The 23,087-nt window shown below is 41.5% G+C and overlaps 1 protein-coding gene and 1 long non-coding RNA gene across 13 annotated transcripts in view; both read left to right on the forward strand.

The window, feature by feature from the left end:
• The window catches only part of TDRD12 (tudor domain containing 12), an 85,445-nt gene that overhangs the window by 32,588 nt on the left and 29,770 nt on the right, over positions 1–23,087 (forward strand). For 8 of the 12 annotated variants that reach the window (XR_011422277.1, XM_023649485.2, XM_023649486.2 and 5 more), the window contains 9 exons: positions 10,615–10,712; positions 11,568–11,644; positions 14,356–14,436; positions 15,856–15,916; positions 16,263–16,370; positions 18,538–18,723; positions 20,344–20,500; positions 20,947–21,074; positions 22,664–22,855. Coding sequence is in view for 10 of the 12 variants with exons in the window: in XM_023649485.2 (XP_023505253.2) it covers positions 10,615–10,712; positions 11,568–11,644; positions 14,356–14,436; positions 15,856–15,916; positions 16,263–16,370; positions 18,538–18,723; positions 20,344–20,500; positions 20,947–21,074; positions 22,664–22,855 (1,088 nt within the window). In the remaining 2 variants the exon portion in view is untranslated. The remainder of the gene's footprint in view (positions 1–10,614; positions 10,713–11,567; positions 11,645–14,355; positions 14,437–15,855; positions 15,917–16,262; positions 16,371–18,537; positions 18,724–20,343; positions 20,501–20,946; positions 21,075–22,663; positions 22,856–23,087) is intronic. The other 4 variants (XR_011422278.1, XM_023649487.2, XM_070223998.1 and 1 more) reach the window with 1 other exon arrangement.
• On the forward strand, positions 1,582–7,366 carry LOC138915875 (uncharacterized). The gene is made up of 3 exons (XR_011422281.1): positions 1,582–1,865; positions 2,126–2,173; positions 7,260–7,366. It is a non-coding gene; the product is annotated as an uncharacterized lncRNA (long non-coding RNA).

The following is a 23,087-nucleotide window of genomic DNA, read 5'->3' on the forward strand; positions in this document are numbered from 1 at the left end:
ACCATACATTGTATAATCTCTGTTCTTTTAAATTTGTTAAGATGTGATCGTGGTCCAGGATGTGGTCTATCTTTGTGTATGTTCCATTTGAGCTTGAGAACAGGGTGTACTCTGCTGCTGGATGAAGTAGTTTGTAAATATCAATTAAATCCAGTTGATTGATGGTGCTGTTGAATTCAACTATATCCTTACTGCTTTTCTGCCTGATGGATCTGCTCATTTCTTATGGACGGATGTTGAAGTCTCCAACTACTATAGTGGACTCTTTTATTTCTCCTTGGAATTCTATCAGTTTTTGCCTAACATATTTTGATGCTCTCTTGTTAGGCATATACAAGTTAAGAATTGTTATGTTTTCTCAGAGAACTGACTCCTTTATCATTATGTAATGCCTCTGTTCTTCATAATTTCCCTTGTTCCGAAGTTGGCTCTGTCTGAAATTAACATAGCTACTTCAGTTTTCTTTGATTAGTGTCAGCATGGCATATCTTTCTCCATTTTCTTTTAATCTGTATGTGTCTTTATCTTTAAAGTGGGTTTCTTGTAGACAACATATAGTTGGGTCTTGTTTTTTCTCCCCTCTGACAATCTCTGTCTTTTATTTGGTGTATTTAGACCATTGCCATTTAAAGTGATTATTGATTTAGTTGGATTAATCTTTGCCATATTTGTTACTGTTTTCTATTCATTCCCCTTATTTTTTGTTCCTATTTTTGTCTTCCAGTCTTTGCCATTTGTGGTTTTAGTTGAGCATGTTATGTAATTCTGTTTTCTTTCCTTTCTTAACATATCAGTTATACTTCTTTTTTTTTCCCTTTTTTAAATAATTGCCTTATGGTTTGCAATATGCATTTACAACCGGTCCAAGTCCACTTTCAGATAGCATTACGCCTCTTCACAGGCAGCACAGATGCCTTATAATAACCAAATATTCCTGCTTCCTCCCTCCTGTTCCTGGTATCACTGTTGTCATTCAATTCACTTATACCTAAGCATACATAGGCATACACACACACATATATAAGCATAAATAATCAATAATCGAATGCATTGTTTTTATTATTATTCAAACAAACTGTTATCTATTAGATAAATTTTAAAAAAGAAGAAGTTTTAATTTGCCTTCCCTGCCTCCTTCTCTAATGCACATATCCTCCAGCTTGAAGGCTCTCCACAGCTGAGCGCAGTCTACTGCTCAACCGCCAAAGGCATTCTTCATTTCTGTTAGGGCGTTTTTCTCTTCGTGTTTCTTTCTTAGCATTTCCATCTCTCTGCTTCTGTGACCCATCTGTTCTTGCATATTGTTTACTTTTCCCACTAGAGCCCTTCACCTATTGATCATAGCTGTTTTAAATTCCTGGTGTGATAATTCCAACATCCCTGCATATCTCAGACTGGTTCTGATGCTTGCCTTGGCTCTGCAAACTGTGTCTTTTGCCCTTTGGTGTGCCTTGTAATTTTTTAGCTTAAAGCCAGACATGAAATACTGAGTGAAAGGAGCTCTGGTAAATAGGCCTTTAGTGATATGGTGGTAAGCTGTAGGCGGAGGAGAAGGGTTCTGTAGTGCTGTGATGACGTCTCAGTCTTTTCGAGCCTGTGATTCTGGGCTGTGACCGTCTCATGTGCTTTTCAGTCCTCCACTTCTCCTGCCTTAGGAAGGGCAGGCTGGCTAGCGGGGATCGAGTTGGGTATTTCCCTTCCCACAGGGAGGTTAGTCTGATAAAACCCCAATGGTTCAGGCTCTGGTTAGTTTGTCCTGAGGGCAGGCCTTGTTAAGAAGAACAGATGCCCTGCCTCCGCCTCCTGGAAGCCTAAGGGAATTTTCCTATGATCTCCGCTGTGAGACCCTGGTGGAGCTCCAGAAGGTAAAGTCACAAAAGCGTGTGTGTGTTGGGGGTCCTGCAGTTTTTCGCTCCCGTTTCCCCGCGGAGCCTCCAGCAGCATGTCACTTGCGGTTCAGGTTCTCCTGTTCCTGTGCTCGTTCCCAGGGCGGTTTCTGCTCGGGTCGCCTGTGCTTCTCTGTGTGTGCCTGTCTGTCCCGCCACTGTGGGGGAAGGCAGTTTGCCTGTGACCTCATTTTCTGTCAGATCTAAGAAGAGTTTGACCGGCTTTTCGCTTGTTACAGTGAGTGGCGAGTTCCAGCCTCCTCCCAGGCCAGAACCAAAGCCGGAGGGTGAGTGGAGTTGTTAAATTTAAGGTTGATAAATACAAGGTTACAGCGTTTATTTCTTCTTGGAGCTTCCAGTTGCTTTTCTTTTTTCTACTTACCTTGTCTGTCTTTATTGACTCCTTAAATTGTCCCGGATTCTCAGGTTAGTATCCTGTATCTGTATGATTTGAGTCTTAAAGTTTATTGAGACTTGTATTATGACCCCAGAATATGGTCTCTCTAGAAAAACGTTGTGTGTGTACTTGAGAAGAATATGTGTTCTGCTGTTGTTGGGTAGAGGACGTAGAAATGTCACTTAGGGCACATGGGTCCATAGTGTCATTCGAGTCGTCTCTGTCTGTGTTGATTTTCCGTCAACTGTTCTATCAACTATTGAGAGAGAGGTGTTAAAATCTGCAACCGTGTGATTGTTTTATTTCTCTCTCCTTTCAGTTCCATCAGGTTTTGCTTCATGTATTTTGAAGCTCTGTTATTTAGGAACACAAAGATTTAGAATTTTTATGTCCTCTCGATGAATTGACCTGTGTCATTATTAAGTGACTCTCTTTATCTCAGATAATATTCTTTGATCTAAAGTCTACTTTGTCTAATTTTAATGTAGCTACTCCAGATTTCTTTTGATTAATGTAGCATAGTATAGCTTTTTCTCTCCTTTTACTTTTAACCTATTGTCTCTATATTTCAAGGGGTTTCTTTGTAGGCAGCATACATTGGGTCTTGCTTTCTAATCCAGTCTGTCAATCTTTGCATTTTAATGGGATCTTTTTTGAGGGGGAGTTTATGAGGAAGTTTGGCCCTGAGCTAATATCTGTTGGCAATCCTCCTCTTTTTGCTTGAGGAAGATTGTCGCTGAGCTAACATCTGTGCCCATCTTCCTCTATTTTATGTAGGATGCTGCCACAATGTGGCTTGATAAGCAGTGTGTAAGTCCACGCCTGGGATCCGAACATGCGAACCCCAGGCTGCCAAAGTGGAGTGTGCAAACTTAACCACTGCGCCACCAGGCCAGCCCCTTAATTGGATTGTTTAAATAATTTATGTTTAATGTAATTTATTGATGTTGTTGGGTTTAAAAGTACCATCTTACTATTAGTTATCTGTTTGTCCCATCTGTTCTTTGTTCCCTTTTCCCTATTTTTCTGACTTCTTTTTAATTAGTACCTTTTATGCTTCCGTGTTCTGTCCTTTGTTAGCTCATTAGCTGTAACATTGTGTTTTGTACTCTTAGTGGTTGCTGTAGGGTTTGTAGAATACATTTTTACTCCTCCTGTTCTGCCTTTAAATAATTTTAGGGCCCTTCATGTATAAGGTCAGAGCTTACAACAGTGGGCTTCCATTTTCTCTCTCTCCACCTATGTTCCATTGCTGTCATGTTTTCTTTTTAATTGAGGTTATGATAGCTTACGACCCTGGGAAATTTCAATCGTACATTGTTGTCTGTCAGTCATCTTACAGGTGCTCCCCTTCACCCTTCGTGCCCACTCCCCGTTCCCCTCCCCCCCGGTAACCACTAGTCTGTTCTCTTTGTCCGTGTGTTTGTTTATCTTCCACATATGAGTGAAATCATATGGTGTTTGTCTTTCTCTGTCTGGCTTATTTTGCCTAACATAATACCTTCAGGGTCCATCCATGTTGTTGTGAATGGGACAGTATTATCCTTTTTTATGGTTAAATAGTATTCCATTGTATATATATATATATATATATATACACCACATCTTCTTTATCCAGTCATCAGTTGATGGGCATTTAGGTTGCTTCCATGTCTTGGCTATCGTAAATAATGCTGCAATGAACATTGGGGTGCATGGGACTTTTGGAATTGCTGATTTCAAGTTCTTTGGATAGATACCCAGTAGTGGGATGGCTGGATCGTATGGTAGTTCTATTTTTAACTTTTTGAGAAATCTCCATACTGTTTTCCATAGTGGCTGCACCAGTTTGCATTCCCACCAGCAGTATATGAGGGTCCCTTTTTCTCAACAACCTTTCCAACATTTGTTATTTTTTGTCTTGGTTATTTTAGCCATTCTAGCGGATGTAAGGTGCTATCTTAGTGTAGTTTTGATTTGCATTTCTCTGATGATCAGTGATGATGAGCATGTTTTCATGTGCCTGTTGGTCATCTGTATATGTTCTTTGGCGAAATGTCTGCTCATATCCCCTGCCCATTTTTTGATCAGGTTGGTTGATTTTTTGTTGTTGAATTGTGTGAGTTCTTTATATATTATGGAGATTAACCCTTTATCGGATATATGATTTGCAAATATTTTTTCCCAGTTGGTGCGTTGTGTTTTTGTTTCAATCCTGTTTTCCCTTGCCTTGTAGAGGCTCTTTAGCCTGCTGAAGTCCCATTTGTTTATTCTTTCTATTGTTTCCCTTGTCTGAGAAGACCTGGTGTCTGAAAAGATCCTTTTGAGACTGATGTCAAAGAGTGTACTGCCTATATTTTCTTCCAGAAGTCTTATGGTTTCAGGTCTTTGATCCATTTTGAGTTTATTTTTGTGAATGGCATAAAAGAATGGTCTATTTTCATTCTTTTACATGTGGCTGTCTGGTTTTCCCAACACCATTTGTTGAAGAGACTTTCCTTTCTCCATTGTGTTTTCTCAGCTCCTTTGTGAAAGATTAGCTGTCCATAGACGTGTGGTTTTATTTCTGGGCTTTCAATTCTGTTCCATTGATCTGTGTGCCTGTTTTTGTATCAGTACCATGCTGTTTTGATTACTGTAGCTTTGTAGTATATTTTGAAGTCAGGGATTGTGATGCCTCCAGCTTTGTTCTTTTTTCTCAGGATTGCTTTAGCAATTTGGGGTCTTTTCTTTGTTCTATTTCTGTGAAGAATGTCATTGGGATTCTGATTGGGATTGCATTGAATCTGTAGATTGCTTTAGGTAGTATGGACGTTTTAACTATGTTTATTCTTCCAATCCATGTGCATGGAATGTCTTTCCATCTCTTTGTATCAGTTTCTTTCAGGAAAGTCTTATAGTTTTCATTGGTTAAATTTATTCCAAGGTATTTTATTCTTTTTGTTGGAATTGTGAATGGAATTGTGTTGACTTCTCTTTCTGTTAGTTCATTATTAGAGTATAGAAATGCTACTGATTTATGTAAGTTGATTTTGTACCCTGCAACTTTGCTGTACTTGTTGATTACTTCTAGTAGCTTTCTGATGGATTTTTTAGGGCTTTCTATATATAAGATCATGTCATCTGCAAACAGCAAGAATTTCACTTCTTCATTGCCTGTTTGGATTCCTTTTATTTCTTTTTTTTGACTAATTGCTCTGGCCAAGACTTCCAGTACTATGTTGAATAAGAGTGGTGAGAGTGGACACCCTTGTCTTCTTCCTGTTCTCAGAGAGATGGCTTTCAATTTTTCCCCCTGAGTATGATGTTGGCTGTGGGTTTGTCATATGTGGCCTTTATTATGTTGAGGTACTTTCCTTCTATCCCCATTTTATTGAGAGTTTTTATGATAAATGGATGTTGGATCTTGTCCAATGCTTTCTCTGTGTCTATTGAGATGGTCATGTGGTTTTTGTTCCTCATTTTGTTCATGTCATCTATCACATTGGTTGACTTGCAGGTTTTGAACCATTTGGGTCTCTCTGGTGTAAATCCCATTTGATGATGGTGTATGATCTTTTTAATGTATCTCTGTATTCGGTTTGTCAGTATTTTGTTGAGGATTTTTGCATCTATGTTTATCACTGATACTGGCCTGTAGTTTCCCTTCTTTGTGTTGTCCTTGTCTGGTTTTGGGATCAGGGTCATGTTGACCTCTTAGAGTATGTTAGGAAATGCTCCATCTTCCTCACTTTTCTGGAATAGTTTGAGAAGGATAGGTATTAAATCTTCTTTGAATGTTTGGTAGAATTCTCCAGAGAAGCTGTCTGGTCCTGGACTTTAATTTTTGGGGAGGTTTATGATTGCTGTTTTAATCTCTTTACTTGTGAGTTGTCTATTCAGATTCTCTATTTCTTCTTGATTCAATTTTTGGAGGTTGTAAGAGTCTAAGAATTTATCTATTTCTTCTAGGTTGTCCAATTTGTTGGTATATAGTTTTTCATAGTATTCTCTTATAATCTTTTGTATTTCTTTGGTAGCCATTGTAATTTCTCTTCTTTCATTTCTGATTTTATTTATTTGAGTCTTCTCTCTTTTTTTATTAGTTAATCTAGCTAAGGGATTGTCAATTTTGTTTATTTTCTTGAGGAACCAGCTCTTTGTTTCATTGATCCTTTCTACTGTCTTTTTTGTTTTGATTTCATTTATTTCTGCTCTAATTTTTATTATTTCCCTCCTTCTGCTGACTTTGGGCTTTGTTTGTTCTTCTTTTTCTAATTCAATTAGGCGTAGTTTGAGATTGCTTATTTGAGATTTTTCTTGTTTATTGAAGTGAGCCTGTATTGCAGTGAATTTCCCTCTTAGGACTGCTTTTGCTGCATCCCAAATGAGTTGTTATGGTGTGTTTTCATTTTCATTTGTCTCCAGATAATATTTGATTTCTACTTTGATTTCTTCAATGATCCATTGGTCGTTGAGTAGCATGTTGTTTAATCTCCACATCTTTGCCCTTTTCCCAGCTTTATTCTTGTAATTGATTTCTACTTTCATAGTATTATGGTCAGAAAAGATGCTTGATATTATTTCAATCCTCTTAAATTTATTGAGGCTTGCTTTGTTTCCCAATATATGGTCTATCCTTGAGAATGTTCCATGCACCCTTTAGAAGAATGCATAACCTGCTATTTTTGGCTGGAGTGTTCTCTATATATCTATTAAGTCCATCTGGTTTAGTTTTCATTTAAATCTACAATTTCCTTGTTGACTTTCTGTCTGGATGATCTATCCATTGGTGTTAATGGGGTATTGAGGTCCCCTACTATTATTGTAGTGTGGTTGATATGCTGTCATATGTTTTAATTCTACATGTTATAAAGCCCACAATAGATTATCATTTTTAACTAAATAGTTAATTCTCTCTCTCTCTCTGTCTCTTTCTCTCTCCTTCTCCCTCTCGCCCTCTCTTCTCTCTCCCCTGTCTCTCCCTCTCTCCCTCCCCACTCCTCTTTTGAAACAAGAAAGAAGTTTAACTCTCCACCATGTCCTAAAAGTGCAGGTAGGTGCTCAGGGGTCCAGGCCCTTTCTGTCTTGTTGGTACTGCCATCCTTAGGGTTTTGGTGCCATGCTCATGTTGTACAATGATTTATCACTTTGTCTCCAGTCTGTCCAGCTAGTTAAGGAAAAGAGGGAAAGAAGAAAGGGTGGCATGATACAGAGGTTACACACAATTCTTCTGCTTCCACTTCTCTGACCAGAACTTCCTCCTGTACCCATGTTCTTGGGGGAGGAAGGGCTGGGAGATGTTGTCCTTCTTTTGGATTGCTAGATGCCCAGCTAAAACTTAGGGGTTCTGTTATCTTAGACTAGGAGTCTTTCTTTTCTAAACTTCCCCTTCCATTTCTGTTCTCACTATTGTCTAGAATTGTAGTTTTAACTTGTTATTGTTCATATATATTTTACATTCAGTTTTTAAGTTCTTTGGAGCTGAACTGCTTGGGTTTGAGTTCCACATTTGCTGTTTATTAGCTGAATAAACATAGGTAAGTCATTTGACCTCTCTGTGCCTCATTTTCCTTATTTGAAAAAGGAGGAAATAATCCTACCATATAGGAACCATATAAGATTGAATAAAGTAATTCCATAATGCCTATCACATAGAATTCAATTAATTAATTCATATAAAGCATTTAGAATAGTTCTGATGCATAATAAGCACTGAGTAAATGTTGGTTATCAATATCATTAGGATTATTATTGCACTACTGGTTTATTTTTTTCTTCCTCAAGTGCATAGTTTAGTAGTTCTTTCAGTAGGGGCTGTGGGTACTATATGTTAAAATATGGTAATAGTTAAACTAGATACGGTGTTCTAGGTTCTTAGTTATTTTCCTTCAACATTGAAGATATTATTTCATTTTGTTCTAATCTGTCAATCTGTTGGTTATCCTTTTGTAAGTAATTGGTATGTTCTGTCAATTGACTTTTTAGATTTTCTCTTTCTCCTTGCTATTCTGCCGTTTCTTTACAACGTGTCTAAGAGTGGATGGTGCAAAATTTATTCTGTTAACACTTGGAATTTTTCGCTTAGAGAATTCATGTCTAACTTGAGCTTCTGAAAGTATAGGCACACCTTGGAGATGTTGTGAGTTTGGTTCCAGAACACTGCAATAAAGTAAATATCACAATAGAGAAAATTACATGAATTTTTTGGTTTCCCAGTGCATATAAAAATTATATTTACACTGCGGTGGTAAATTAGTAGTAGTAGTCTATTAAAGTGTGCAGTAGCATTATGTCTAAAAACAATGTACGTACCTTAATTAAAGAGTACTTTTTTGCCAAAGATGCTAACCATCACCTGAGCCTTCATAATCTTCTTGCTGGTGGAGGGTCCTGTAAAAAATGCAGCATCTGAGATGCGTAATAAAATGAAGTATGCCTGTGTTAGCTGTTAATGTTTTCAAAGATCTTTTTCTCCCTCCTCCTGATCTTTAGACATAGATTAGTGTTTCTCTATCATCCATTTTTCTTAGCTTCTTTTTTGTATTTTTTTTATTACTCTGAACTGATTTCTGAGAGATTGTCTTAATTTAATTATTTAAATTATCATCTTTTTTTTTTGCTTCCTGCCTGGTGTTTACTCCATCTTTTGAGTTTTCAATTTGATGACCATTTCTTGTTGTGTAGAGTTCTGGTTGGTTCTTTTTTTATGTCTGCCTGTCTTTTCCGATCTGCCTCTTTTGTTTCATGAATGCTATTCCATTTTTCACTTCTTGGCTGTCTTGAGCAGCTTTATTTCAGAGTCCTTTTCAGACTGCTGTCTTATGTCCATTTCTGCAGGTGTCAGCCTCCACCCCTCACAAAACTTTGTGAGGTTTTTTTTAAAGTTTATGATGTCATTGAACTACTTTGTGGACTTGGTGATTTTGTTTGAAAGCTCATATTGTGTGAACATTTTCTTTCAGCGGATTTCATCTGCGCTCCAGCCTCCAGATCCGTTTGTGTCTTTGGCTGTCACACCCTGAAGAGATAATGTAATTCCAGACCCCAAGATCACATGACATGGGCTCCAAATTACTCTAAAGAAGGATTAGGCCAGTTTATGATATCATCTTGCATTTCCAGTGTTACGCTTTATTTCAGTGATTTATGTTATTTAATAGGTGAAAGGTGTACCTCATCATTTCAATTTGTGTTTCTCTTATTGATACTTAGACTGAGCACTTTTCCAGAATTGCCTCTAGTTCCCTGATAAATGATTTCTGGGTTGAATTTCTTTTCTTTTCTTTTCTTTGAAGTCACACTTGTTTTTACCCAAGTGTAACTACCCAGCTTGATTATCCATATTATTCACTAAATGACTGCTGTCACTTTCCAAAAGTTGTATTTAGGCCCAGAGGAGAAGGGTGTTTGCAACAGTCTGCTTTAGATTTTTCCACCCTCTGGTTATTCAGATTCAGCCTGTTTTTCTAACACCGTCTGTATCTACTGTGCTGTTAAGAAGTGAGATGCACAACTGTGATCCTGAGCCATTTCTGAAACTGAGTTATAGTTGGTATTCTGGTTATTAGCACTGTGTAACAAACATTTTATAGTTTTTAGTGGTGTAAATCAACCGTTTTATAATGCTCCTGGATTCTGTGGTCAGGAATTCAGGGTGGGCACAGCAGGAAGGGTTTGTCTCTGTTCCACAGCACCTGGGGCCTCAGCTGGGAAGACTTGAAGGCTGATGGGGACTAAACAGATGGAGTCATTGGAAGACTCATTCAGTCACACGTCTGGCAGTTGATGCTGGCTTTTGGCTGGGACGTCAGCTGGGGCTGTCATCTGAAATACTGATAGTGGCCTTTCCGTGTAGTAGCTTGGGCTTCCTCACAATATGGTGGCTGGGTTTCAGAAGTGAGAGTCCAAGAGAGAAAGTCATAAATACATGGCATTTTTGCAGTCTAGCTTTAGGAGCCCCACGACCCCACTTCCATGTTGTAAACAAGCCCACCACGCTCATGGGAAAGGTGTAGAGAGCTCCTCACTTGAGGAACAGTGTCAGTCGCCTCGTAACAAAAGCATGTGTGTTGGGAGACATGTTGTGGCCCTCTTTGGAAAATATAGTCTGCCAAGCTGGGAAAATAAATTATGTTTAATTCTTAGTAAGCCAGTAAAGGAATTTTTAAAACATTTTTTTAAATATATTATAAGAGTTTAAACAAAATTTTTAAATTTAATCCTCTCAAGTAAGGTTTAATACAAAACTCTATTCTGTAATAATTTTGTGTATTAAGATTTTATGATAGTACTTTATAATCCTTTTTGTCCTATTTTCTATTTATTAATATTTTCTAAGATAGCTTTTATATCACTATTTTTATTTTGCAGATAAAACAATAAAATGTAATATGGATTCATTGAGAGATTCACCTAAAAAGAAATCTGAAAAGAAACAACAGTGCATCTCTTTAAAAGATGTAAATAAGGTTGTATTTTTAAATGTTTATTAGATATAAAGTTCATATAATGTTGATTTTAAAATATTCTCCTTTAAAATCTACTGGTAACCAAAAATATGTTTTCTGTTAAAAATCCTTGGCTATGTGGGGCTGGCCTGGTGACGTAGTGGTTAAGTTTGCACGGTCTGCCTCAGCGGCCTGGGGTGTGCGGGTTCGCGTCCTGGGCACAGACCTATACACTGCTCATCAAGCTGTGCTGTGGCAGCATCCCATCCCACATACCAAACAGAGGAAGACTGGCAGTGGATGTTAGCTCAGGGCCAGTCTTCCTCAGCAAAAAGAGGAGGATTAGCAGCAGATGTTAGCTCAGGGCCAGTCTTCCTCACACGCAGAAAAAATCCCTGGCTGTGATAGTTTCATTCATGAAAAAATAGAGTTTGCATGTTTGCTGTGTTTCAAAAGAACAAGGTAACTCCTGCTCCTCTCTTGACAAGCCCTCGTTCTTGGCCTAGTGGCTCTTCTACAAAATTGGGTATTCTCACTTTAACAAGGGTGTGACCATCTGAGATTATAGGACACTCTAACAGTTAAGTTCAAGTCTAACCTGGCCCTCAGTCCCTTTGACCAGACAGAGGGAAGTAATTACAGGACAACGTAAGCACTGACTGTCTGAAATGCCAGCTGCCCGCAGCTGGGACGCTTCAAACTAGTGGATTTGGCAGTGGCGTGATGAACTTTCCACTGCTTTGTCTCTCCGTATCTGTGTTGTCTGAAAATTATCCGAGGTGATTGTTGTGAGAAGAATTCCCATGGAGTTTTGGTTCCTCAAGAATATATATCTTGCTGGCCTACAGACTCTTTCTGAAAAATATTTTTTTGCAGTGTGTTGAATCTTCAGTGTACTGGCCAACAAAAAGAGGCATCACCATATACGCTGACCCAGATATACCAGCAGCAAGGTACGATTTGAACGTTCAGTGGAATTGACTAGAGACTTAAGTATAAGTATTGTTCCATAAGACTGATGATAGGAAAGTATTTAATTAAAAAAAAAGAAGAATGGCCCTGGAAATTCTGATTAAATATATATTAATTTAAAAGAAAAACGTTGTGACAAATGGTTAGCAGGCACAATTGACCAAAAACATCATGGCTCTAGTTTCCTTGTTGCCTTATCAGGCAAGGTTGTTTCAGTAAGGCAGGTCCAACAAAGTTGTCTTGATGTAAAGGGTGGGTAAATGTAGGCCAGGTGGCAGTACAAGCTGGTGGAAGGCCAGGGATGGTTTGCTGAAGATGAGTTCCAAAGGCTTTGACTGGTAGTCTGTCCTCATCAAGATGCACATGAGTGATGTTAATGAGAGCGCAGAAAGGCCGTAATATTAGACCACTTCACATGTTGTGTAAGATCTTAAAGTGGGGTCCTTCCATTTCTCCCGCCTCCTGGACTCTATGCTAGTGTCGGCATACATTTGATTGACACATTTGTTATAAATGCTAGAATCTATTATCATTTGTATTTAAACAGCCAGTTATCTTTTAGAGAGATTTAAACAAACAGTAGGAAAAATATCCCATATCTTTACCTTTGTAGTTACCATCAGTGCTCTCTGCTTTTTGCGTTGATCCAGGTTGCCTTCTGGTCTCTCTCCTTCTACTTCAAAATCTTCGTTCACTCTTGTATTGTGGGTCTGCTGGTGATGAATTGGTTCAGCTTTTGTATATCGGAAAAATTATTTCCACTTCATTTTTGAGAAACTATTTTTTGTAGGTATAGAGTTCTAGGTTGACAATTCTTTTCTCCCTGTATTTTAAAGATACTGCTCCACTCTCTGCTTGCTTGCGTTGTTCCCAATGCAGAACCCACTGTCGTCTTTTTCTTTGTTCCTCTATTTGCAACATATCTTCTTCCTCTCGCTGCTTTTAAGATTTTCTCTTTATTACTGGTTTGAGCAATTTAATTATTATATGCCTTAGTGTAGTTTCTCTCGTGTTTCTTCTACTTGGGCTTCATTAAGTTTCTTCATTTGTAGGTTTCTGTCTTTCATCAAATTTGGGAAGTACTCAGCTGTTATTTTTTGCACTCATCTCTTTTCTCCTCCCCTTTTGAGACTGATGAGACGAATGTCAGACTTTCTGATGTTGTCCAAAAGGTCCGAGGCTTTGTTCATCTTTTCAACCTTTTTTTCTTGCTCTTTTTCAGATTAGTCATTCTCCTGGTCTGTTTTTAACTTAACTCACTCTTCTGTCATCTTCATTGCTATTGAGGTCATCCAGTGAATTTTTTATTTGATGTATTATATTTTTCAGTTCTAAAGTTTTTATTTGATTTTTTTGTAGTTTATATTTCTTTGGTGAGAACTTTTATCGTTCCATCCAAGCGTGCTCACCTTTCCTTTTCCCGTGGAGCATAGTCATAATGCTGCTTACAAGCGTTTGATGATTCCCACGTCCGAGCCATCTTGGGGTTGGCACCTGCTGATCATTGTTTCCCTAGACAGTTGATCTGATTCTCCTGGTTCTTTGTGTGTTGGGTAATTTTGGGTTGTATTCTGGGTATTTCGAATATTATGGTGAGAGACAGGTTTCTGTTAAAATCCTCTGGAGAAAGTTGATTTTGTTGTTTGTTTCAGCAGGAGGTCAACAGCTCCCCGAGGTTCAGACCTCACATTCTGTCTCACTTTCTGCGGATGCGGACTGCAGCGTGAGCTCTGTTCCCGGTCTTTCCGGGCGTGCTGCTGCGCTGGGTGTGTTTTGAATACGCTCATCTTGGGCCGAGCCTGGACTTGTGTTGGATCATAAACAGAGATAAGGGCCCCCCTTCTCCTCTGGCTCTTGCTCTCTTTTTTTCCAGGACTTTCCTCACCTTCACCGCCCTCTGATGCTCCCTCTGCTTGTTGCTCTGGCCAGGTAGATGGTTTCTCTTGGAGAAACTGCCATGCGGTTCTGTGTGATTGGGGCTGTTCGTGGAGCAAAACAGCAATAGAAATGAGAGAAGAAAAGATGGAGATTTTCCCCACGCAGGCTTTGGCCCGTGGGGTCCCCGTTTCCCAGCTCCCCTGGGGGAGAGAGAGGTCTTCTCTCGGGTTTCAGGGGACTGCACTGCTGTTGCCAGTGCAGCTTGTGGCTCCGTGGGTAGAGCTGGCCTTGGGGGTGGGGGGGGGGGGGCGCCAGGAGAGAAGACAAGAAAAAGTCAGCTGGGATCCCCCACACTCTGGTTTTGGGCTCCTCCTCCCTGTTCTCTGGCTTGAAATAGAGGGTTTCTCTCAGAGTTTTTGATGTCTACGCTCCCTACACAGTTCCAAGTGTCTGGCCAGCGTCGCTCAGGTCAACACTGAGAGATGGAGGAAGATGAAAGCCCAGAAGCTCTCCATGATTCTGGTGTTTTTGGTGTTTTGACTTCTCTCCGTGGTGGTTTTGTGCCTTATCCAGAGTTTCTGGTTGCGGCCAGCAGGAGAGAGGCTGCGGTGGGCTCACTTGCTTGGTGAGCGCCGGAGCTGTCACAGTGGTCTGCATGCTTACAGGGCTCGGCTTCAGTTCTCACGTGAACTTACTTACATAGATCAGCTTATTCCTCAGGGGCACTTCTTAAATTTTCTCACAGAAAATAAAGATGTTTTCAGGATTGGGGTAAATGGGTTCCAAAATTTTAATAAATGTTTTTGATTTCTAGAGCTGTATGTCAGAAGGCAAATGAGAAATCACTTAGATTGGCTGAGAAGAAAGAATACAATGAGAAGAATGGCTGTGTGAAGTACGAATTTTTTCTTGGCCTTGATTTTTTTATTGAAATAATTGTAATAAAAGTATAAGCAAGAAGAATTTACATATGATTTTATTATTAAATTTCAAACCTGCATTCCCATGAAAAAATATACATAAAGTGTCTTCTGTGGGCTCTGAAGTGAGTTTTTTCTTTTCTGTTGACTAGGGTGGATTTCTCTGTTTAAATTTCGTTCTACTGTAAATAGTCATTTCCTCCCTCCCCTTCCTGATTCTCTTGGTGAAGTGACCAGCTTTATGAAACAAATGAGATGGAGTTGCTCTTTGGGGCTGTTGATTTTGTGTGGGTTGGTGTTTGCTTTCTTCCCAGTTTTTTGATGTTATAGGTCTGTCACCTGCTGGAGAAACTAATTATTTGTAGTGTGGAATGTGGGGATTTTTTTGTTCTGCCAGATTCACGATGTATTCACTTACAAGTTGCTAACAATAGAGTAGTAACTTCATTCTATACTTGTTTAATCCACAAAATATTTTTATACCAATTTTTATGATTTCTTACCATAGCAGCCTAAAAGCACTCTTACATTCCAAGTAACTCTGGCTGCTCTGAAGCCATCAGAGTGACGTGGAGTTGAAGGCGGTTCAGAAGTGGGTGGATCGTGCTGCATCCACTCATTGGCCTGCGGTGACCGGGGAGAGGTGTTGACATGCAGCCATTCAGGCTGCCCCACTTCCCAGAGGCCACTCTGTGCTCCTGTAATGTCCTCTCACGTGGCAGGAGCTCCTCACGGGGTTCCAGGGCTGGGGACTCTGAAGGCTGCCACGGAGCCCGCAGATCTGGGGGTGGCTGTTACTGCCCCTGAGTTCATATCCTCCTCCCGGGGCATCCCTCCACCTTTTACCTGAACGTTGTGCTACAAGTGCTTATTTTCCTCGGAACCAAAGACCTGGCCTTATCCATGCAGCTCATTTCTTTCTTTAATCCATCAAATCACGTCTTGATAAATTAACCCAGAAATATTCTCTTGCCTTTTAGTTTTATATTGGAAGTTCGTATCTTATCTCCTGTTCAGCTAAATGCCCTTTACTCAGACCCCACTGATTACACGATGTCAGTTACTCTGTCAGTCCACTGTGGTTCCGGGATTAAACAGCAAAGAAGGAAGGAGGCAGTGGGTTTCTTAGAACCATGAGATGACCTGGTGATCACGCAGTCTTCTCCTTGGTCAGAGCAGGTGGTCCAGGGGGAGGCGGGCCGCAGGGGCCTGGCTCGACCACCATGGCCTTGTATCACAATGACCAAGGCAGGACAGAACCAGCCGTCATCTGAGAGCTGTGCCCTGGGAAGTGTAGTTCATTGTACCTGTCAAGGCGAAATTAAAGTAATAGCTCAATTGAAGAGAGATCAACGTTCTTTTTCCTTCAAATTGTCCTTTTAACTATTTTACAGATTATTGCAGTTTTTAAATCCTGATCCTTTGAGAGCTGATGGAATCTCTGATCTGCAGCAGGTATTACAACCCTAAAAAAAAGAAAGAAAACTGTTCACTCTTTAAATCCCTCTTCTTTCTCCCCCTGAACTTGAGATCAGAAGAGAAAGCCCTTAGATGGGGGGCTTCCCGGAGGACACCCTTTAGAAAGTACCTAGTGAATTATAGCTTTAGAGAAATTGCTCTTTTTTGATTTGGGCAGTAGATGACCTTCCTTTCATTTTGGTCGTTTTGGTAGTTTTTGATAAGCATATATACCTAGGTTTTTACCTTAAAGTCAGACTCTTGTGTTTCTTCGTTTCCATGAAGTTCTTGGTGTTCGGTGCTGAGCCCCAGCGCAGAGCCGTCTAAGCGTGTGTTCTCTTAGGTGCAGAGGTCCCCGTGGGGCGCGCGGCCACCGCTGGCCGTGCTCCGGAACAGCATCGAGCCGTGCCTGTCCCTCGGCTCGTCGCCGCTCTCCGCAGACCTGAAAAGGGTAACCAAGCTCCTAAAACCAACCTCGTGGGGGAACCCTGGCCTGTCCTAATGTGGACGGACGGTTAATAAACGGTTCTAAGGTTGCATTTGTGTAATTTCTTTGCTTTTGAAATTCTCCTTTAAGCTTTTGCTATTCATTTCTCATTTATTCTTAAGTCCAGGTTAACTTCTTATAAGTGAATAATTCTCTTCTGGAGAAACCGTTGTATAACTCCAGGCGCTTTTCTGAAATGCGTCTTCAGATGTGCCTCTGGAATGGATTAGGAAGGAGGAACAAGTTGCCAAAGCAGTTAGAATATACTTCTTAGCATTCTTTTCAAACTCACTTTATAGACCTGTGGTGAATTTCACCTCGTAAATTGACCATACATGTTTACCAACTTCTTTCTTGAGACCAAAAAAAAGTTTAAAAGATACATATTTTTTTTTTAAAGAAAAAAAAGATAGAAGGAGAGCAAAGCCTTTAGTGGTGAGGAGGGTTCCTCAGGCTTTCAGACGGTGGGAGCAGGCAGCAGAGCCCGGCTGGCTGAGGGAGGAGGGAGTGGAGTGGGCGGGGGTGGTGAGCTGCCCCACCCTGTCTCCTGGACGTCCAGCCGTTTCTCAGGAAGGAGGTTGGAGGTGCTTTTTGGAACCTGAGTGGCCCTAGCGAACGACCTTTAGATGCTGCTCCTTGGGACTCTCCCTGTCAAAATGCCTGCCTGCTGCCCTGTCTTCCTCAGTGATGTGACTCTCACACGGTGACGAGCTTTGCCCCGCCCACAGATCTTCTAGTCTGCTTGTAGTGTCCCCCTGTGTTCACAGACATCAGGGATGAGGAGACGTTAGAAGAAAGCCCTCACCTAAAAAAAGAAGAAAAAATCGCTGCAGGAAACAATGTAGGGAGTAGAAGGAAAACGTTAGAAAATAAGTATCCTCAGAGATAAGAGAAGATGTATGTGTTTAACAGTAATAGGGTACTGCAAAAAAGGAAACTTTGAAGAATAAAAAGGGTTCTTGGAAATTCAGAATGTTATAGAAATAAAAATCAATAGTAGATTTGAGAGAGAAAAATGGAAACTAACAGAAAGTAGAACAAAAAGACAAAGAGATGGAAATAGGGGAGGAGAAAGAATTTGAGGATCAATTCGAGGTCCAATATCTGAAATGGGATGTCTAGAAAGAATGAAGAGGGCAGAAAATTCTGAGACGAGTAACACATGAGTCATTTCTGGACCTAATGGACATGACTCTTCAGGTTAAGAGAGTTTTCCTACCACGGGCCCAGCACAGCCGAGAAACAGGATCGCAGACATGTTGTGGAGCATTGAAACTGGAGAGATTCCAAGATCAGGAACGCTGCCAGAGAGAAGAAAGTGGTCCCACACGCGCGGTCAGGAATTAGAATGGCTTCAGACTTCTCCACAGTAACACTAGGAGCACCAGCTCCGAAATTCGGATGAAAAGTCCTTTCCAACCTGGAAGTCTTTCCTGAAACTATCCATGAAGGGTGGGGGTCCAAGGAAGGTGTTTTCAGACAGGCAGAGTCTCAGATTTACTTCCTCTGTACCCCTTGTCAAGAAGCCAGTGAAGTGGGTTCTCCACCAGACAAGAAAGTAAACCAAGAGAGAAGACGACATGAGTTGCAGACAAAAGGGTGATGGTGCAGGAAGGTCCCAGGATGACAGCTGCATCCTGGGTACAGAGTCATCAGCCCGGTCACAGCTCGGGTGCAGGACCTGGGGACCAGGAGGTCACGGAGACGTGTGGAAGATAGTATCAGTGTTGCTGGAGAACTCTACTCTGTTGGAATGTTTGGGAGGTTTTAGTGACAGTTACATAGAAAAATAAGCAAATAAGGGTCTGTCTTTAAAAAGATTTACAAGCGAAGCTGATGCACCGGCAGATGATTAGGAGAAGAAATGACATCAGTTTTTGGTGAGCTTTAAGTACTTGGTTGGTCAACAGGCCACCTATTGGATCCTTTTAATTTGGAGCCCAGAAAAGCAAGAGTCTTACAGCAGGAATTTGGTGCTGGAAAAGATTCAGGGGGACTTAGCAAGTTAGGTCCTGGAAAATACCAGATTGAGCAATGTCTACTCATTGTTGGGGGTAAAGTGAGCAATCAGAGTTTTTATTGGTTTTCTTTACTTTATTGTGGTTTTTTGGTTGTTGTTGATGTTTTGTAGGCTCTTCAAAGAAATAAGTTTCCAGGACCTAGCCACACCGAGTCTTACTCTTGGCCTCCCATAGCACGTGGCTGTGACGTGGTCGTCATTGCTCACTGCGGAAATGACCCTCTGCTGTACCTTCCACCCGTGCTTACGATTTTGCAGACAGCGGGTTGCTACAAGTCGTTACCGAGTAGAAATGGAGTAAGTTGAAGACAATTTTGTTTTACAACAAAGTGGATTAAATATTTATTTTTAAGTTTTACACCTAACGTTTGGTAAAGTTTAGATTACGTTTACTCATTTGGTGTCCAAGCTGGCAGGATAGAAACTGCCCTCCGAGGACCTCCCTTCTGTCATCACGTCATTGATTCTGTCACACTGATTCCCGCCTGGATTCCCAGGCATGGGCCATCGGCTGAGTCGAGAGAGTCCTGGCTTTTAGAGACGAATACATGGTTTATAAAAATATGTCACTGACTTAATTCATCTGATTGTCACGACAGCCCTATGAGATGATCAGGCCTGATATTGTTCTCACCATTTTACAGATGAGAAAATTAAGCTCGTGAAAAGTTACTAGTATGAATTCTTCACAGCTGACGAGTGTGACAAGAAGTGGCATTGGAATTTAGGTTTTCTGCCATCTTGTCCCCTATTCTTCACATTATTTTCACAGCGCCCCACACTGTTTTTAATCCTACTTTATGTTTCCCACGCCTAAGAATCTGAAAATAGCTGAGAAAGATGATAGAAGGGAGAGAAATTGGGTGTGAGGGTCACGTGACGGTGGGGTAGTGACGTCTGCCTGCCGGGTTCTGGCCGTCAGGTGACGGACGTGTTTACGACCTCTGCTCAGATGCTGCCGCGAGGATGCTCTGTAGACAGTCCCGTCACTCGGTATGAGGGGGAAGTAGCAGCACCAAACACACAGAGTTGCGTTTTTGCAAAGATACTAGTTTATTTTTCTAATTATGCTGTGTAGCTTAATGATTTCCCTTTGGAAATCTGCGCTGGCTAAGTTACGTATTAATTTAATAAAATTAAGTGGACACGTTGGTGTCCCGCAGTCGGGCAGCCGCTGACCCCTGTTGATGAGATGCAGCTTGTGTTGAGATTGAGCCCCAGCAGGGCGGAAGCGGTGTCCGGGGCCTGCCTCTGTGTCTCCTCGCTTCCCCGCCTCCCCGCCGTCAGCCTGCTCGTAGTCCTGGCCTGGAAGCTGGCGCTCGCCTGGATCTCTCCTCTTGGGTTAGCTGAGGGCGCCTGTCCAGGAAGGCCTTTGGCAGGCAGTGCGCCTACAGGAGGTAGCTGTGGGGTAGTGGAGGGCAGGGCTCAGATGGTGCTAGAGTAAATTTAATCTCCTTGGGCAGAGGTGTTAACCTTTGTTAAGGCCCCTTTCAGGAGGCAGTTAGTGCCTCCTTGTGCTTGGGAGCAGGAGCTCTAGAGCCAAACCATCTGGTTTCAAATCCTGTTGCTCCTGTGTATTAGCTGTGCAGCCTTGGGCAACTGACTTCACCTCTCTGTGCCTTAGACTCTTCATCTGTGAGATAAGATAGTCATTGGTCCTATCCTGTAAGCGTGTTTTAAGGACTAAATGGATTAATACTTGTGAAGTGCTCAGTTTAAGCCCTAGGAAAATCTGAGTCAGTGTGTCTAAATCCATTTTAATGACATCATATTTTAACTTTTCTGACCTATATGATGATGATAGCAAAAACTTGAATAGTGCTTCCCCTCTACAAGAAGATGTTCTGCATGCTTCACTTAGCCTATGTTGGATTCCTAACTTTTATCCAAAATCCTGTGAATTTGTTTGCTTTGCAGCCTCTGGCAGTCTTCGTGTGCCCTGGATGGAAGAAGGCCCAGTTTGTTTTTGAATTATTGGGAGACTACGGCACGTCCTCCAGGCCGCTTCATCCCGTGTTGTTAACCATCGGACTCCACAAGGACGAAGCCAAAAATATGAAGCTTCCACGGGGCTGTAAGCGCGCTTTCCAAGCTGTTTGGTTTTCCCTGCAGAACACGGGGGAACCCGGCCAGGCGGGCCTGGCGCCGGCAGACACGGGTCGTGTGCTGACCGTCACCGTCCAGACCTCACCTCTCAGCTCCGGACGGGTGTGGCTGGTGGAGGTTTGATCTTGGCTGGCGTCTGTTTCACTGAGAAAACTGCGTGATTGCGGTCTTTTATCAGCTGTTTCCTGAGCACCTCCTGTTTGTTTGAGGTTGACTACAACCAGGTTGGGAGCCCGGGTGTGGAATCAGATGATGACACGGCCTAGCCTTGTCTCGCCTCAACCCCCTGAGGAAGAGAAGCAGCTTTTTGTTTAATTAGAAGACGTTTCTAGAAAGTGTGTGGAATCTTAGCAAAGGGAATGTTAGACCTCTGGAAAACCTACAAGGCGCATTGTTTTTTCTTTTAAACTGTAGGTGACGTGATTGTTACGACACCACACAGCCTCCTGAGACTTCTCAGATATCAGAGCTTGTTGTTTCTTAGACTCTGTCACCTGATCCTGGACGAGGTGGAGGTATTATTCTCTGAAGCCAGTGAACAAGTGAGTACGGCACCGTTTAGATGTCGTTACTGCTCAGAAAAATACACACACACGTATATATATAAAATTAAAGTCTTAACTGCTTTTAGGAATAAGGAAAAGCGTCTAGCTGGAGAAGAATCCAGTTAATCTAAAAAAAATTTTCTTTTAACTTGTATAATCAAGAGAGAGAACATTTGTCTGAAATTTCCTTCCCAATGTTAAAGCTCTCTTTGAAGAGCAAAAATTCTTTCCCAGAGAGGTTTCTAAAGTATTTAATTAATATTTTTCTGATTATGGAAGCAATAATTTTTACGGTATAAAATTGGAGAAATAGAGAAGAGCCCTTGAAAAACCCCGATATCCGTAATCTTACACTCAGAGGTAATCACTCTTACTGTTTTGGAATATTTCCTTCCTTTTTATAATCCCTGTGTCTGTTGATCCATATAATTAATAATACCAGGACCTTATTTTATGTGCTAGTTTGTAACTTGCATTTTTCAGTGAACAGCATCGTGAGTATTATTACTATTCTACAGCATGACTGTTACGGGCCATATGGTATTGAATCCTGTGGGCATGACCGAATTGATTTTTAAATTTGTCTAAAGAACATACATCTTTTTTTTTTTTTTTGAAGATTTTATTTTTCCTTTTTCTCTCCAAAGGCCCCAGTGCATAGTTGTGTATTTTTAGTTGTGGGTCCTTCCAGTTGCGGCATGTGGGACGCCGCCTCAGCACGGCCTGATGAGCGGTGCCATGTCCGCACCCAGGGTCCAAACAGGCGAAACCCTGCGCCGCCAAAGCGGAGCGTGCGAACTTAACCACTGGACAGTGGGGCCAGCCCAAGAACATACATCCTTTTTGCAGGTTTCCCTTAGGATAAATTCCTAGGAAGGGGATTAACCAGTCAAAGACTATGACTTCTTAACAAGGCTTTTGTTGGGAGTAGGGTAACCTGATACCAAGAGCATTCACTGGGAGCGGTGATGGCCTCAGCTTCAGGTCCCAGCTTTATGTGGGCCTGTGCAGGGCTCCTGAACTCCTCTAGCATCTCGGTTCCGTTTGCAGAACTGCGGTCTGGTGTCCTGCGTTGCACGGCTGACTTTCCGGGCGCGTAGCCCGCCCCGCTCCGTTGGGCACTGCGCCGCGTGCCTTGCCCCTGCACGCCTGTGGTCGGGCCCCCCAGCCTTCTCTGCCGTTGTTAAGTGTGGCCTCTCGCAGCTCAGTCTGTTTCCCTGAGTCCTTGTGAAGCTGAGCATTGATTCCTGCAGGCCATTTGTCCCTGCTCTTCTCTGAGCTGCCTGTTCCTTCCTGTGCTTATTTTCCGTCGGTGAGATCATTTTTTAAAACCAGTCTGCATAAGTTTTTATATAAGGAGGTTGATCCTTTGTTATGCGTGTTACACATATTTACCCAGATGCTGTCTGTGTTGTGTTCATACTGAACATTTTCTCCTTTTTTAGTTTTTCCTCTACTTTTATGTTTGTAAAGCCTTTCCCCACTCTGAGAAGAGAGAATATACAATCCTTTACCTTTTATATTCTGTCAAACTAATTGTTATTCTCTTTTGAAATAAAAATGAATTAATTATACTGATTTTTTAGATGTTTGCTATATTAGATAACTTTAAAAAAAATATTGAAGTTGAAGAAAGGGAATCGGCACCCCGTCAGATCGTTGCGGTCGGAGTTCACTGGGACAGACACGTGGAGCATTTGCTCCGAGAGTTCATGAGCGAGCCGTCCGTGGTGATCACGGCCCTGGAGGAGGGCGCTCTCTATGGCAGTGTCCAGCAGGTGAGGAGGCACGGGTGTGCTGGCGCCGATGGCCTCAACCAGTGACCTTTACTGCACGGCTTAATATTAAAAGATGATAGCTCCAGTTTCAGACACAAATCTGTAATATTTAAGTTGAATATTGATTTAAGTATTGAAGTTTACGTTGATTTCTCATGCATTCTTTTCTATTAAAATCGTACCTTACCTATGAAAAGTGAAACTGCAGCCCCTTGAACGTTTTTCCGTCACG

The sequence above is a fragment of the Equus caballus genome, chromosome 10 (genome assembly GCF_041296265.1).
Source record: "Equus caballus isolate H_3958 breed thoroughbred chromosome 10, TB-T2T, whole genome shotgun sequence".
Taxonomy (NCBI): Eukaryota; Metazoa; Chordata; class Mammalia; order Perissodactyla; family Equidae; genus Equus; species Equus caballus.